General features: G+C 41.1%; 1 protein-coding gene across 1 annotated transcript; it reads left to right on the top strand.

Annotated features, from left to right (window-relative positions):
* Positions 1-4,814: 4,814 nt before the first annotated feature.
* Positions 4,815-14,208, top strand: LOC120033265. The gene is made up of 5 exons (XM_038979541.1): positions 4,815-4,869; positions 5,213-5,497; positions 5,683-5,955; positions 12,681-12,814; positions 14,182-14,208. The coding sequence occupies exons 1-5, from the start codon at positions 4,815-4,817 to the stop codon at positions 14,206-14,208; spliced, it is 774 nt and encodes a 257-aa protein (XP_038835469.1).
* The last annotated feature ends 3,251 nt before the right edge of the window (positions 14,209-17,459 follow it).

Here is a 17,459-nt window from a genome sequence, read left to right as displayed (position 1 = left end):
GTGATGTAATTTCTCCTTGTATACATTGTCCACAGCATCCGTACTGCTTTTCTATCCAGTAGCGGTGTCACCCAGTATCCATGTCTGAAATGGACAAAACATTCAAAGATTCTTCCCCTTCAGACAGGGTATCACTTTGTTCATCCTCGGTGTGCTCCATTTTATTTACTTTCTTTTGTACTTCCTGAAGTCGCTTTTCCTTTGTTCAGTACTTTTGTTTGAATGTGTCTTTTTGTTTTTACATGCACGTTCGATGTGACCCTTTTTCCCCACAACTTCTGCAGTCTAAGTCTTTGCACCAACACTCCTCTGCTTGGTGACCTGGTTTCCCACAGCGATATCATGGCTTGCCACCTACTACCTTGTTTATTAAATCCGTAGACACTTTATGCACTTGGGTCGATGCACTTAGCTGCTGTGGGTCTTTGTTTGCCATTTCCATTGCAAAGAGCAATGGAAGTGAGTATGTCAATGTTAAGTTACCCTCAGTAAATTGCCGCACTCACTATCACATAGTGTCATTCATTGATCTCCCAAATTCAATGTTCAGATAACTGTTTCAATACAGCCACAAAGTGTGAGACTGACTCCCCTTCCTCTTGATTTCTCTTATGAAACCTGACTCTCTCTGCATTTATCAGTGGTTTGGGAGAATAATGTCCTTTTAAGGTAGCCACAATTTCATCATATGATTTATCACCAGGTTTTTCAGGCATTACTAGGCTGCGCAGTAGATTTAATGTTTTTCTTCCCATAACAGTCAAATGTTGGCACAACTACTTCTGCTTTGATTCCATTTGCCAACACAAAGTACTCAGAACATTCTGTGTAAGAACTCCATTGTTCCACAGATTCCTCAAATGCTCCTATATTTCCAACCAATGCAGACATTTTCGGTTTATTTTTCAGACGGTCCCTTACTCCCAGACCCTTTTTTTTCACTCGCAGTGAAATTTGATTCACTTTTTCCCGCAGTGTCACGCCCTGACCATAGAGAGCTTTTTATTCTCTATGTTGGTTAGGTCGGGGTGTGACTAGGGTGGGTCTAGGTAATTATATTTCTATGTTGGCCTGGTACGGTTCCCAATCAGAGGCAGCTATTTATCGTTGTCTCTGACTGGGGATCATATTTAGGCAGCCATTTCCCCTTTGTGCTTTGTGTGATCTTGACTATGTATAGTTGCCTGTGAGCACTATTGTAGCTTCACGTTTCGTTTTGCATTTATTGTTTTCTTTGAGTTTTCACTTCATAATAAAGAGGATGGGACCATACCACGCTGCATCTTGGTCCACTCATTATAACGATCATGACATGCAGCAAAAGTCTTCCTATAACTCGAGGCTCTCTTTATTGTGACATCAGAAGCCAGTTAGCATCACTCGACTGGCTAGGTCTACGTTTCCTTTGCATCTTTCTACATTGAAAAAAAACGAATTAAACTCAGACTTTCTACCGAAAATAATGAACAGAAACGTGAGAACGTTTCTTCCTCGTCGCCAGTTTTTGTTGTATAGCACACTGTATTACTTATACAACTAATATAAGGACATGGCGGGAGTAGAAACTAACGTGGCCATTGTTTAATGCATTTCACAGGACAAAGCATTCCAATGTACGTGAGCAAGGGGGTGTGACATGCTCATTGCTCACATGGAGCACTCCAAACAAAAGTCAATGAAAAAAAATTGCCAACTCCTAAATGATGGTTATGAAATAAACCAACATTTGTTTCTCACAAGTGTAGTAGGTTGTGACCTCTGCAAACAACGTTTCCACTCCGAGAATGAGAACGGTAAATGACTAATGCATTAACATTAAGGTAACCAAATTACGGGGATTAACAGTACATTTACTAGGCCTACTGGTTACATGTGTAATGGGGGAATTGATACAAATAAACAAAGGGCAAACAATTCACACAATGAAACAATTGATGTACACGAATTGGCGGGAGACTGTGGAGCACATTCTGTAGAGCTGAGTGCATGTGTTCTAGAGAAAGACGCTCATATCTTTGCCACACACCCCTCCCCTTGTCTCAACATTTTAAATTATACTCAAGACACTATCTTCACACATATTTTTAATGGTTTTCACTGACAGCCGCAACTCAATAATCAGCTAGGCCTATTGCCACGCGCGCTGCCCAAATTGCTGGCTTCCCAAATAGGCATAACAATCCACATATGTTTCTTTTAAAGAAGCTAATGATCCTCTGTCGCTTAGTCAAACTCTCAGGTAAAGTATTTTTTATGATTTTATTTAGACAGGACTAATTATATCATTTTGGCAAAACAGCAATTTACTTTAGGGGAAGCAAGTATCCGAAAAGTGCACTGTGCACCCTCCAACTTTCTTTTCTAATTCATGTGTCTGAAACCAGAGATATGTATATAATGACCAGATTTAACTAGGCAAGTCAGTTAAGAACAAATTCTTATTTACAATGACAGCCTACCGGAGAACAGTGGGTTAACTGCCTTGTTCAGGGGCAGAAGCACAGATTTTTACCTTGTCAGCTCAGGGATTTGATCCAGCAACCTTTCAGTTACTGCCCCAACACTCTAACCGCTAGGCTACCTTTCCGGCCCGATTTGCTCATCAATCTGTTGGCTCACGTCTCGGTCAAATAAATGATCCATATTTCAATATTTTATTTGGACGGGCAAGGAGGAATGGTAAGGCGGGCCAGGACCCCCATAATGCCTTCCCTGCTTTATGGCAAATATTGATATAATAGCCATCATAAACTTGGACTCGTGTTATATGTTGTGTGGCCCTCCCACTAAGACTTGGGAAAGCATACAGTTTACTAAACTACAGATGAAATAAATTATGAACTTCACAGGGTGGTGAATGTCCAAGGTTATGAGTTTGATGCTCCTTTCAAATAAATATTTATGGTCTTCTTCTGGTGACATGAGGATCGATGCTTTGCGTCCGTTTGACAAATACAAGTAATATCACTATTATCCATAATGTCATAGTTTAGCCCCACTGTAGCTGCAAGCTGTTGGCTAGAGCGCATGTGCCAAAACCAGATTGGGCATATTTGTTGTGTAACACACAGTGGCGGTTTTAGCACCTAAATCTGGGTGGGGCAAACAAAACTTTTTTTTTTTAGATGCATGCCAGCAAAGCCACTACACAACACTAAACAATACATTAATTGCACTAGAACGGTGACAAACGGTGCCCAAACTGTTAGGGCCTACATAAAGCTGTCCCAACAGCAGAGCTTTCTTTTCAGCACCATGGAGTGAATCCTTACCACCGCTACACCTGGCTATCAGCGAAGCCTTGTCTGGCATCGAAACAGTTCATTCAGCCTCATTTACTACCCTTTAAAAAACATAGCTAATATGGCTGACTTGCTTTAACAAATGTGGTTTCAACTGACAATCGAGATGTACAAACTATGGCATAAGGGGACGACGAGCGGATAAGAGGCAATTCGTAATTTCAATTAAGACATCAATGAGCGAGCTAGGACGAACAGGGTCAAAATAACTTTGTTCAGCACTTCAGAACATGGGCCGTTGGTACCGTATTCTCCCTGTATACCAAGTCAGAACCGTAGCATAAATAAAGGGGGCATATAAGCTGACAAGGAAAGTTCTTACAATATTCGATGATTACATTTCTCTTAAACAGGCTATAGGCTACATGTGAACCATCAAGTCAGAACAGTAGGCTAAGTTATGAGGGGGGGAAAGGGACCAAATTATTAGGGTGAGGCACATGGGCTATTAACAGCTTACTACACAACATGCATTTAGTATTACTTTCTTAGCTACAGTATACATATCTCCCAGGAATATTACATAAGTTATGGAGCATCATACAATACATTTTTGGGCTCACCTTGTTGTGCAGTGCTCACTTGAACAGGAAGGTGGTGCGGTGGTCCTTGTGGGCAAATTTTGGCATTCTCTGGAGTTATGGTGCTTTCAAGACAACCGGGAACTCTGAGAAAAACAAGGTTTAGTCATGACGTCAGTGATCTTCAGGTCAGAGCTCTAGAAAGAGGCCAATGTTTTCAACCTTTTCTGGCCCATGGTGTTTAATGTTTATCCTTTTAAGCTTGGAAAAGAGACCCTTAAACCCAGACTTGGACCACACACACACTCCATTGAATAGCAGGCTAGTGATTGCTTTGCAACACTTGCAGTTAGCCGCTGATTCCTTCCAAACCACTCATTGTTGAATTTGCGATTTCCAACTTGTTGTGTAATGTTTATGTCCAATGGCCGATGAGCACCGATATGTTTATGTATAATTTCTCTTCATATCACAGAGATTGAAAAGGATTTGCCAGTAGATAGTCAACGAGATTCATGATGACTGCTTGTCTATCTTGTTCGCTAAGATTTTGAAAGTATGATGTTGACATTTATCAGTCCAATCAAAGCTACAGTAGATATGTGATTTGACGTCATTTTATATGTCCAATGACCTTGACCCTTCTTGGATGGACACTTCTAATGTAACTCTATAGCAGCACCCAAGGGGGATTGAGTTTGAGCACTCCCCGTAGATTTTGTGGTGACGTAGTGTCCCCATGAGTGACAGAACACTGAGCAAATCATGGCGCAACTAGAGAACATTACCAACACCTACGCTCCGCATTTTCTGCTGGCTGCCCGTCACCACAGAAAGCACTGAGCTAAGCTTAAACATCTGTATTTTGGAGCTGCTTTACTCAAGAAAGCAAAAAAGAGACCATGTTTCTATGCGACTTTATTAACTCATAGATACATTTTTTTACATTGTTTGCGAACGGACGTGTGACACGTATTAATGCCAAAATAACATGCACAACAGGCAGCAACAACAACTTTTAGCTGAACAGGAGGGGCTCAAAAAAGGTAGGGCTCAGCCCCACCTGCCCTGAATGATGGGTCGCCACTGATAACACAGCAGTCTATGTAACACAACAGTTTGTGACAAACCGTCAGTAGAGTTGCAAATGAGAGGTTAAACTCATTTAAACGTCTATTTTTCATTTGGTACAAAATTTATTTTTGTGTTCTATGTCATCACGCACAGCCTTTTATCTGCAAAAAGTCAGTTTGATGGAAACATCTCTCTGGTGGGAAAATTTGCGTATTGTTACATGCAGATTTTAAAACATTTGCATGAAAATCAGTCAGAAATTGGATGGAAATTGATTGATACTCTGATACATGTATGAAATGTCTGCTTTTCCAGATCTTTATCATAAAGTGGGAGGTGAGCTCGTGTTGACGCCGGACAAGTCCACAGTGACTGACCCCATCACAAGCATCCTATGGAAGCATGGGGAGTGCTGGGTGGCATATTGGGACAAGGATTTTGGTGGTCTGGACATCTATGCTGCCTTCAAAGAGCGTACAACCCTGAACCAGACTACTGGAGAACTGAGAATCAGTGGATTGATGACAACAGACAGTGGAGTTTATTCTGTGGAGTTCAACAGCAAACTGCTTGAGAAGACATATAAACTATCTGTTATCAGTAAGTGCGTGTGTGTGTGTGTGTGTGTGTGTGTGTGTGTGTGTGTGTGTGTGTGTGTGTGTGTGTGTGTGTGTGTGTGTGTGTGTGTGTGTGTGTGTGTGGTCATTTAGAAACAGCAGGTTATGTATTGTAGTGCCTCACAAGCATTTCCCCTAATTATTCCTGTGTCTTTCCTCTATTTACAGAGGCAGTCCCCAAACCCACAATCACTTCTTCCTGTAACCCAGACAAAACCTCCTGCACTCTGACCTGTGAGGGGGACACCACTGATGCTGAACCAGTGACCTACAGCTGGAAAGTGGGAGAGGGGGTGTGGGAGGTCGGAGGAGAACAGCTGATTGTCTCTAAGAGCGTCAGTGGCAAACCAATCAATGGTTACAAGTACATCTGCAAGCTGAAGAACGCTGTTAGTGGTGAAGGGGAAGTCAGTGAGCCAGTTGGAGAGGTGTTTGGTCCAGGTGAGTGGACACTCATAAGTGTGTTACAGTTTTATGTATTGATATGTCAGTAATGCTGCTAGTGTTGTAGGACATTTTGAATGCTGCACTATGTTGAATTCATTATACATTTCTTTCAACATTGTTACACCTGCTCCCGCTCTCCCTCTCTGGCGCTCGAGGGGACCAGACTGCCTATCTTTATGCACACCTGACCCCTTCGTTACGCGCACCTCATTGGACACACCTGAACTACATCATTATTTGATTGCCTCCCCATTATCTGTCTGTTTCCTCTGTGTTCCCCGTGTCAGCATTGATGTCGTTACTTTGTCCCCTGTCCAGACGCTGTTCCTGTCCTGGTTCATGTCCGTAATTTATTAAATGTCCTCCCTGTACGTGCTTCCTGTCTCCAGCATCGGTCCTTACAAGCATATCAATACAAAAATGTATATACTGTATTTTTATTTTCAGAGCCTTCCACAGTTGGTGGTGGTGTTGTCTGTGGTTTACTTGTCACAGCGCTTGTTATCACCGTAATAGGTAAGGACAGCACATCTATAGTAACAGAGTAAATCACGTATAAACTGGTTACATGTAAATATTTCTGAATAAGATTGACATAACAGCAGCAACAACAGTGAGCTATACCCCCTGAAGGGGATACCTGTTCTACCTGTATTTACAGTACTGTTCAGGCTACTGCTACAGACAAGACAAGAGGTTTGATGTACCACCTGCCGTAGGGCACTGTCTTCGTAACGTGTCACAGGGAGGCACCAAATTGGATCGCGCCCAGTATGGATTAGTCTAATCTGAATTAATCAGCAAACAGGATGGTAATTACTTTGTGGTAACCTAAAAATATGTTTAGTTTACAATGGATATTAGATGTGAAATTGCTGGCTAGGTTTCTTTACCTTTGTCATAGGCTACACCCATCCTGTTTTTTTCAATCGAGTGTGTCAACATGCAAGTTTACTTTCACTTTTACAGATAGCTCATGTCTGCATGTAGGCTGAAGACATAGACACAGTCAACATGCTACACAACTGTTTGTTACAAACTAACCCAAAAAAAATATTTATAAGAAAAGGCTCACAGTGCCTATGAAGACGATATTGGTGATGAAACTACGGAAAGCCATTCATTTTCAATGGCAGAGAAGCGAAGTGTGCGGGTGACAGTTGGGCGATGCTAGCATGGGCGAGGGTCGTGAACTGGGTGGGACCAAAGTTGGAGAAAGCTCAACTTGCAAACACTATGCAAATACTTACCGCCATCGCGGCGGGCTTGAAGTACATCCCAACACAAGTCAATAAAACATAATGTTAGAAAACTGCTAATAATAATCCATGGGTAGAATCTGAATTGTTTACTCTTTGCTTCCTCTGTCCTCAATTCCTTCTCAAATCAAATTTTATTTGTCACATACACATGGTTAGCAGATGTTATTGTGAATGTAGCGAAATGCTTGTGCTTCTAGTTCCGACAATGCAGTAATATCTAATAAGTAATCTAACAATTCCATAACAACTACCTAATACACACAAATCTAAGTAAAGGGATGGAATAGAATATATATACATATAAATATATGGATGGGCAATGACCGAGCAGCATAGGCAAGATGCCATAAATGGTATGAAATACAATATATACATATGGGATGGGTAATGCAAGATATGTAAACATTATTAAAGTGACTAGTAATATATACATATAACTATGTGGATGAGCAATGACCGAGCGGCATAGGCAAGATGCCATAGATGGTATAAAATACAGTATATACATATGGGATAGGTAATGCAAGATATGTATGTAAACATTATTAAAGTGACTAGTGATCCATTTATTAAAGTGACCAATGATTTCAAGTCTGTGTGTAGGCAGCAGCCTCTCTGTGTTAGTGATGGCTGTTTAACAGTCTGATGGCCTTGAGATAGAATCTGTTTTTCAGTCTCTCGGTCCCCGCTTTGATGCACCTGTACTGACCTCGCCTTCTGGATGGTAGTACAGGTGAACCTCTCAAGCTCTGTCAGGTTGGACGGGAGCGTCACTGCACAGCTATTTTCAGGTCTCTCCAGAGATGTGAGATTGAGTTCAAGTCCGGGCTCTGGCTGGGCCACTCAAGGACATTGAGACTTGCCCAAAGCCACTCCGGCGTTGTCTTGGCTGCGTGCTTAGGGTCTGAGGTCCTGAGCGCTCTGGAGCAGGTTTTCAGCAAGGAGATCTCTGTACTTTGTTCCTTTCATCTTTCCCTCGATCCTGACTAGTCTCCCAGTCCCGGCTGCTGAAAAACATCCCCACAGCATGATGCTGCCACCACCATGCTTCACCATAGGGATGGCGTCAGGTTTCTTCCAGAGGCATCACTTGGCATTCAGGCCAAAGAGTTCAATCTTGGTTTCATCAGACCAGAGCATCTTGTTTCGCATGGTCTGAGAGTCTTTAGGTGCCTTTTGGCAAACTCCAAGCAGGCTGTCACGGGCCTTTTACAGAGAAGTGGCTTCTGTCTGACCACTCTACCATAAAGGCCTGATTGGTGGAGTGCTGCAGAGATGGTTGCCCTTCTGGAAGGTTCTCCCATCACCACAGAGGAACTCTGGAGCTCTGTCAGTGTGACAATCAGGTTCTTGGTCACCTCCCTGACCAAGGCCCTTCTCCCCCGATTGCTCAGTTTGGCCAGCTCTAGGAAGAGTCTTGGTGGTTCCAAACTTCTTCCATTTAAGAATGCTGGAGGCTACTGTGTTCTTGGGGACCTTAATTGCTGCGGAAGGTTTTTGGTCCCCATCCCCAGATCTGTGCCTTGACACACTCCTGTCTCGGAGCCCTACGGACAATTCCTTCAACCTCATGGCTTGGTTTTTGCTCTGACATGCACTGCCAACTTTGGACCATATATAGACAGGTGTGTGCCTTTCCAAATCATGTCCAATCAATTGAATGTACCACAAGGTGGACTCCAATCAAGTTGTAGAAACTTCTCAAGGATGGTCAATGGAAACAGGATGCACCTGAGCTGAATTTCGAGTCTCATAGCAAAGGGTACTTTGAATACTTAAGTAAATAAGGTAATTCTGGTTTTATTTTATTTTCATAAATGTGCAAACATTTCTAAAAACCTGTTTTCACTTCGTCATTATGGGGTATTGTGTGCAGATTGATAGTAGTGTGTAGTCCCCCCCCCCCCCCCATCAATTTAAGAATAAGGCTGTAACATAACAAAATTAGGAAAAAGTCAAGGGGTCTGAATACTTTCTGAATGCACTGTATGTGTACATTTATTTTGCAACACCAGCGGAGTGGTCAGCATGTTAGCTCCCTTTAAAAAAGCATGTGTATATTTAGTGATTCTTGTCATTCTTTGAGGTTTTTTGTCTTCATGCGTTCTTGTTGATTGTAGGCCTGGGTAAGTCCTTTGATGTATGCCTTTTATTTCAATGCATGTGTAGGATTTATCTAAGCATAGTTTGCATTCGTCGTCAGCTGTTTAATGCACCGGTTACTTTCACATTGATTTGAAGTCGGCCTTGTGCATCAGTGGCGTGCCGTGGGCCTGGGGCCTGGGCCTTCAGTGAGGTACTACACAGTCCCACCCGAATTAATCCACCTCTTATTACCATCATTATGATGCCATGGCTCTAGACACTATACATTTAGACAGAAACGCAGTATAACCAGTCGTTGCGTCACCTTGAAATTGACAAATTGACATTTTTGGGTAAACAGTGTTTACCCAAAAACATGACACAATTAATGAGTCTTTTCAATATTTCCCTTCACCTTTTCATTGTGCAGCTCCATTGCCCTGCGCGCTTGTTCGTTGAGCTGTAGATCCACTCCGGTGTCCCCAAAAGTTTTCAAAAGCACCATTGCTTGTAAGTGGCCAGCCGTACTTTGGTGTCTCGTTGCTGCCTTGGTTAGACAACTCAAGTTTGCAAAGCCAGTGTGGCTCCAAACACCAAATCGATCACTTGCAAATAATAGGCATTCCCAGCAGTACAGTTTGCAGTGCTTCTCGGAGCCTGTGAGCCATTGATAGCGCTCGTAGTTTGAACTTTGAAAGTGGCGAGCGAACGAACCCCTTTCCCGCCTGTGACAGGCTTTGTAGCGTCGGCGTCGGGCGACCTCTCCTTACAATGTCTAACTTTTCTTGAAAAGTTCGTCTTGAGAATGGCGTTATAATTATATCCTCGACCAAATCGATATCTTCTCCTCCTTCCGCCATTGTGGGTTGAAAAAACAGCTTAGTAGTACGCGAATTAATTATTTTATCAAATTCAGTTTCCTAGATCTGCATAGACCTGCCCATAGGACCTGCCTCTCAATATTGGTAATCCAATCAAAAGACGTGCACGCACTACGCCTGCTAGCTGGCTCCTGTGTAACACTGGAGCCAGCCAGCAGGTGTACAATAGCCAACTCTAAAGCTGATTGGTTGACACTAAATTTTCATTTCCATTCACTATAAGCTACAAGCGCCCGCACTGTTGATTCTGAAGGCCTGAGGGCAGATTTTAGACCCCTGGCAACACATGATGGCTGAATATGATTGGATAAAAGATCTAACATAAAGACCAGCCCTCCAAATCTCAACCTGGGGCTGGAAGCAGTGCAACCAAGAGGAAAGCGATGAAATGAAGAGTATAACTCTTACTCTGGGGAATAATTTAATACATATTTGTGGGAAAATATATTTAAAAAAAAATTACATTCTGATGATGTTTAGGCCAGCAGAGAAGGCCTTGCTGGCCCTGACGGCCCACCACTGGTATGCATGCTCTCAGAAATAATGTCTCCTTATTGCAGCTTAAGCATGTAAATGTGGGTGAAGTCATACTCCATCGCTGACAGAATGGTTAATGCACAGACTTGTACTTTATGAGGGGTTATTTCTCACTCTGTTAAACTTAACACATAAGATACAGAACCCTGGATCAACTTGGAAAATAACACATTTATTTTTTTACTCCTCAGGAATGGTGTGGAAGAAAAAGACTGGTAGGATGATTGTCTCTCTCTTCCTGTCTCAATTCTTCATACTCACTGGTTCACAAAAGGATTTGAACATTTGGATTCCAGTGAAAACAAAGAACCTTGAATGTCTTACATTTTTGTCTCTTTTTCATCTCAGAACATCCAGATGACAACCATGAGGGAAATTTTGAGCAAGGTTTTTTGTGGAATGTGTGGTAAGTGTTACCCTAACTTGACTCTGGTCCCTTTTCAAACTGCTAACAGGGTCCCCAAAGTATTACAAACACAACATCATTAATTCCTTTAATATTTCTTCCATATTTTCAACCTTCCATGCTTCCACACAGGACAGTAGTGTTGTTTTTGTCCCAACCCAGAAATCCAGAAACATGATTTAATCGAATTAGGGCCCTTACTTAGTAATAGGTATCTCCTATTGTATACGCTTGCGTGCGTGCCTACGTTTGTGTGAGAGAGAGTGCGAGAGTGCGAGTGCACAACAGTAATCCCACCACCCAGAATATTTCCACGTTTTCTCATCATAACCTTATGCACACGTAAAGGGCAAATACCTCCTAAATTCAAGGAACCTCTTCTACTCTGTTTACTGTAAACAATGTTGATGGATGGTGTAACTTTACAGGAGATGCCGTCAACAATCAGAATTCTGTTGCCCCGGATACTGTTTATCTCACTGTAGTGGATGTTCAGGTCGCCAACCGTGGAGCATTTGGGGTTCTCTCTGGGGTTGGCATAGATACCATATGCACCATAGGGGAGTAGACTTCTAGAGATTACTCGATGAATCAGAATAATAACAATCCCACTAACACAGGTAGTAACACTAAGACAACTTTTACATGGTACTTCTATGGGGACATTTTGACAATGCAGATATGTGGAGATGTTGCCAGAAATGTGTTTCTCATATTATTTGTGGTGGCATTTATTTGAAGAACATGTTTTAGTGACATCTACATACAGTATGAGAAGGTGATTACTAATGTGAGTTTAAAGTTAGCAGTGTGTGGGCTAGCATATATAAAATGTGTATTATGCAGTTGGAATCTGCAAGCAAAATGTGTTTTAGATGATGTACTTGTGATGAGTATTTGAAATAACCTGCTTGGTTTTGGTTTATCTTTACATCTATGCATTTTTTCACTGTCAAAATGTCGCCCATAGAGGTAACACTGTGGATAAAGATTGTCACTGTCGCCCCTTGCTAGTTTGTACTGTTGAAAAGACAATTATTTCACAATCTTCTTCTTTATTTGATCTGCTACATGGATGTCAATTAGATCATTTTGAGTTCTGAGAACTGTTTCCATGTTGTTTTGTTTGATATGACTGTTACCGGTTTAGAGATTCAACCCTGGTCCTGGAGTGCTGCAGGCACTTCATGTTTTTTATTTAACTGACCTAGAAGATCAGGTGTTATGAATTTAGGCAATCACTGAACTGATCAAATAGCTCAGTTAATTAGCACTCCAGGAACTCCAGGGTTACCTACCCCTGATCTACTGTACGTTACAAATCAAATGGTTACTACATTATCATGAAATATTGTCACAACATAGATGTTTGAGAATGCTAAACTGATCTATTCTCTCTTCAGTTAAATCCATGGATGGAAACAACCAAACCACAGGCAAGTCCAGTTAATTTAAGACGTCATGAAGCAGAAGTAACTTCTTCAAATAGCATTTGATGCAGTAAGTGAGAGGCTGTAGTTTAAGTTTTCAATCTGTGTGATTCTGCAGCGGGGGTTGCGCTAGTGTCCATCAAAACAGGGGACGATGACGCAGACAAATTGCAGGGGAATGGAGGTGTGTATGAGACTAAAGCAGATAGTTTACCCCATAACAGATCTGGAATCAGTGCTTTGGCAGTTACAGTACACTCAAACCATATTTGTCCTGATGATTCCTGTAACTGACTGATTCTTAAAAGCTAAATATATTATACAGTGTATTACAAGTATAGATGGTTCATCTAGAACTGGGCTGTCAAACTCATTCCATGAAGGGTTGTGTCTGCAGGTGTTTGTTTTTTCCTTTCAATTAAGACCTAGACAACCAGGTGAGGGGAGTTATTTACTAATTAGTGACCTTAATCAATTGAGTACAAGGGAGGAGTGAAAATCCAGACACTCGGCCCTCCATGGAATGAGTTTGACACGTGATTTAGAGGGTTACTAGAAATGATCTGATTACCACTGAAGCCAGTGGATCAAACAGTCTTAAAGATGAGTCAATGCCTGAGGTAAGAGACAGTGGCATTCACCTGGAATTCTGCTATGATGTTGATTACCTTGAGGATTATTAGAGCAAGTTTGTGGTCCAGAATAGAAAAACTAGGAGATCCCTGTACTGTTTGATTGTTGTAGCTTGTGAGGGTGTGAATGGAGACAGGGATGTGTGTGTGCGCTTGCGTGTGTGTGTGTGTGTGTGTGTGTGTGCGTGTGTGTGTGTGTGTGTGTGTGTGTGTGTGTGTGTGTGTGTGTGTGTGTGTGTGTGTGTGTGTGTGTGTGTGTGTGTGTGTGTGTGTGTGTGTGTGTGTGTGTGTGTGTGTGTGTGTGATTAAGTCCAACTCTTCTGTTCTTGCCAGAAGCCAGTCCATTGATGGAGTAGAAAGACCACCAGTAAATAATCCAGTGTTTTAGGATGGTAAGTATGAGTCTGAGAAAGACACCAACCACAACATTTATTAAGAAAGCATTAGGAAGTGGTCACATTGTTATTACATTGTTATTATGTTTGTGGTGATCAACATGTGGTATTATTATTTTAATTCATATGCAATGAAAGACAAACATTGAACAATTGAGACTGGTGTTACGTTCTTAAAGCCAGACTCCGTAAGTGTCAGTTTCCTCATTTTGTTTAAATGGTATGTTTTGTTGCGTCGACAAAACAAACCCAGGCATGTCATAACATGCTCTAGAGTCTAGGCTACCTGATATAAATCTGACTTGCAATTTGTTAACAAAGCTGCTGTATTAATATCTCAAAGGTATTTATCACTTTGAAGTGACCCAAATGGCAACTTAAGCTTTCATCCATTTCCAGATATATTAAACAATAAAATAATGTGATATTTTATTTGGGACTTACTTAGTCTGGCTTTAAAGGAAAGGAACAGCCCCATTAGCATTTATAACATAAGACCAATAGTTTTTCCAGACCATGTGACCTGACCAGGAAAAACTTCTGGCCCTAGTCATTAGTAATGTTTTGTCTTTCCTCTATTGCTTCCTTCCAGCTGGTGGTCTTCCTGGTGGGTAACTGAGGACCAGAAAAATGGGGTTTGAAAGCTCTCAGTACATGCCTCCATATATGTTACATTGAGACAAACGACCAAGAAGAGAGAAACATGTTTGAACTGTTGGAGATGTTAAAGAAATGTAAAATTAAGGAAAACAACAAGCAAATATTGCACATAGCATGCAATCAGATGAAGTATAGTAAGCTACAAAGTATTGGCACAAAGACATCTTTTGTTGTTGTGGCTCTGTACTCCAGCACTGTTCCCCGGGTGCCAAAGACTTGGATGCCGATTAAGGCAGCCCCCTGCACCTCTCTGATTCAGAGGGTTAAAAGTGGAAGACACATTTCAGTTGAAGTCATTCAGTGACTAGTTATTCCCCTTTCCCTTTTGGATTTGAAATGATACAATGACTATAAAGGTTATAGTGCAGACTGTCAGCTTTAACCCAATATGGATGAGAATACCCTCAAATTAAAGCTGACAGTCTGCACTTTAACCTCATAGTCATTGTATCATTTCAAATCCAAAGTGCTGGAGTACAGAGCCAAAACAACCAGAAAAGTGTCACTGTCCCGATACTTTTGGAGCTCACCGTATAACGTGATGAACTGTGTGCTTTATGAACTAACAGTACTTCAGAAATATGAGGGCAATATTTGTGTCTCAGAACATTTTGATGATGGACAAAAATTTGATTCTTATACTTTGAGGTAAATAGCTTTGTGGATTCTTACCCTTTCTCACTGTTCATGCCTCGTCTTTACAAATCGCCATCAATAATGTACAGGTTATTTGAAGCCATAGTATCAATCACTTTGTTGTATGATACCTTTTTAATTATTCTCTAGAGCGCTTTATGCCTACCCACTGCACTTTGTTTTAAAATCGCAGCTTGTGAATGTCTTATATAATTTCATAATTCTTCACTTGATTTGTGTCAAGGAATTTGTACAGGTTGTTATTGTTTTTTTTCTCAGAGTAATTTATGGCAACCCCCACATTAGGCAAATTATAGTGTAGTGTTGGTTGAGAGGAACCAGGCCTGAGAGGTAGAGCTCATCCTCATCTGCCTTGTAAAGAAAGAGAGTTCTGCAGCACTGAGATGTTGTATTATTGAGAGAGAGCTCTGCAGTACTGAGATGTTGTATTATTGAGAGAGAGCTCTGCAGTACTGAGATGTTTTATTACTAAGAGAGAGCTCTGCAGTACTGATATGTTGTATTATTGAGAGAGAGCTCTGCAGTACTGAGATGTTGTATTATTGAGAGAGAGCTCTGCAGTACTGAGATGTTTTATTACTAAGAGAGAGCTCTGCAGTACTGAGATGTTGTATTATTGAGAGAGAGCTCTGCAGTACTGAGATGTTGTATTACTATGAGAGAGCTCTGCAGTACTGAGATGTTGTATTATTGAGAGAGAGCTCTGCAGTACTGAGATGTTTTATTACTAAGAGAGAGCTCTGCAGTACTGAGATGTTGTATTATTGAGAGAGAGCTCTGCAGTACTGAGATGTTGTATTATTGAGAGAGAGCTCTGCAGTACTGAGATGTTGTATTATTGAGAGAGAGCTCTGCAGTACTGAGATGTTGTATTACTAAGAGAGAGCTCTGCAGTACTGAGATGTTTTATTACTAAGAGAGAGCTCTGCAGCACTGAGATGTTGTATTATTGAGAGAGAGCTCTGCAGTACTGAGATGTTTTATTACTAAGAGAGAGCTCTGCAGTACTGAGATGTTGTATTATTGAGAGAGAGCTCTGCAGTACTGAGATGTTTTATTACTAAGAGAGAGCTCTGCAGTACTGAGATGTTGTATTATTGAGAGAGAGCTCTGCAGTACTGAGATGTTTTATTACTAAGAGAGAGCTCTGCAGCACTGAGATGTTGTATTATTGAGAGAGAGCTCTGCAGTACTGAGATGTTTTATTACTAAGAGAGAGCTCTGCAGTACTGAGATGTTGTATTATTGAGAGAGAGCTCTGCAGTACTGAGATGTTTTATTACTAAGAGAGAGCTCTGCGGTATTAAGATATATTTTATTATTAAGAGAGAGCTCTGTAGTACTGAGATGTTTTATTACTAAGAGAGAGCTCTGCAGCACTGAGATGTTGTATTATTGAGAGAGAGCTCTGCAGTACTGAGATGTTTTATTACTAAGAGAGAGCTCTGCAGTACTGAGATGTTTTATTACTAAGAGAGAGCTCTGCAGTACTGAGATGTTTTATTACTAAGAGAGAGCTCTGCAGTACTGAGATGTTGTATTATTGAGAGAGAGCTCTGCAGTACTGAGATGTTTTATTACTAAGAGAGAGCTCTGCAGTACTGAGATGTTTTATTACTAAGAGAGAGCTCTGCGGTATTAAGATATATTTTATTATTAAGAGAGAGCTCTGTAGTACTGAGATGTTTTATTACTAAGAGAGAGCTCTGCAGCACTGAGATGTTGTATTATTGAGAGAGAGCTCTGCAGTACTGAGATGTTTTATTACTAAGAGAGAGCTCTGCAGTACTGAGATGTTTTATTACTAAGAGAGAGCTCTGCAGTACTGAGATGTTTTATTACTAAGAGAGAGCTCTGTAGTACTGAGATGTTTTATTACTAAGAGAGCGCTCTGCAGTACTGAGATGTTTTATTACTAAGAGAGAGCTCTGCAGCACTGAGATGTTGTATTATTGAGAGAGAGCTCTGCAGTACTGAGATGTTTTATTACTAAGAGAGAGCTCTGCAGTACTGAGATATTTTATTACTAAGAGAGAGCTCTGCAGTACTGAGATGTTGTATTATTAAGAGAGAGCTCTGCAGTACTGAGATGTATTACTAAGAGAGAGCTCTGCAGTACTGAGATGTATTACTAAGAGAGAGCTCTGCAGTACTAAGATGTTGTATTACTAAGAGACAGCTCTGCAGTACTGAGATGTATTACTAAGAGAGAGCTCTGCAGTACTGAGATGTATTACTAAGAGAGAGCTCTGCAGTACTGAGATGTATTACTAAGAGAGAGCTCTGCAGTACTAAGATGTTTTATTACTAAGAGAGAGCTCTGCAGTACTGAGATGTATTACTAAGAGAGAGCTCTGCAGTACTGAGATGTTGTATTACTAAGAGAGAGCTCTGCAGCACTGAGATGTTGTATTATTGAGAGAGAGCTCTGCAGTACTGAGATGTTGTATTACTATGAGAGAGCTCTGCAGTACTAAGATGTTTTATTACTAACACAATGTGTATTTGTTTTAATACCTTTTTATTTTTATTTGACAAACATAGTGGTTGTCT

The sequence above is a fragment of the Salvelinus namaycush genome, chromosome 40 (assembly GCF_016432855.1).
Source record: "Salvelinus namaycush isolate Seneca chromosome 40, SaNama_1.0, whole genome shotgun sequence".
Lineage (NCBI taxonomy): Eukaryota > Metazoa > Chordata > Actinopteri > Salmoniformes > Salmonidae > Salvelinus > Salvelinus namaycush.
Note: the sequence above shows the minus strand (reverse complement) of the source record. Positions and strands in the feature narration are given on the sequence as shown.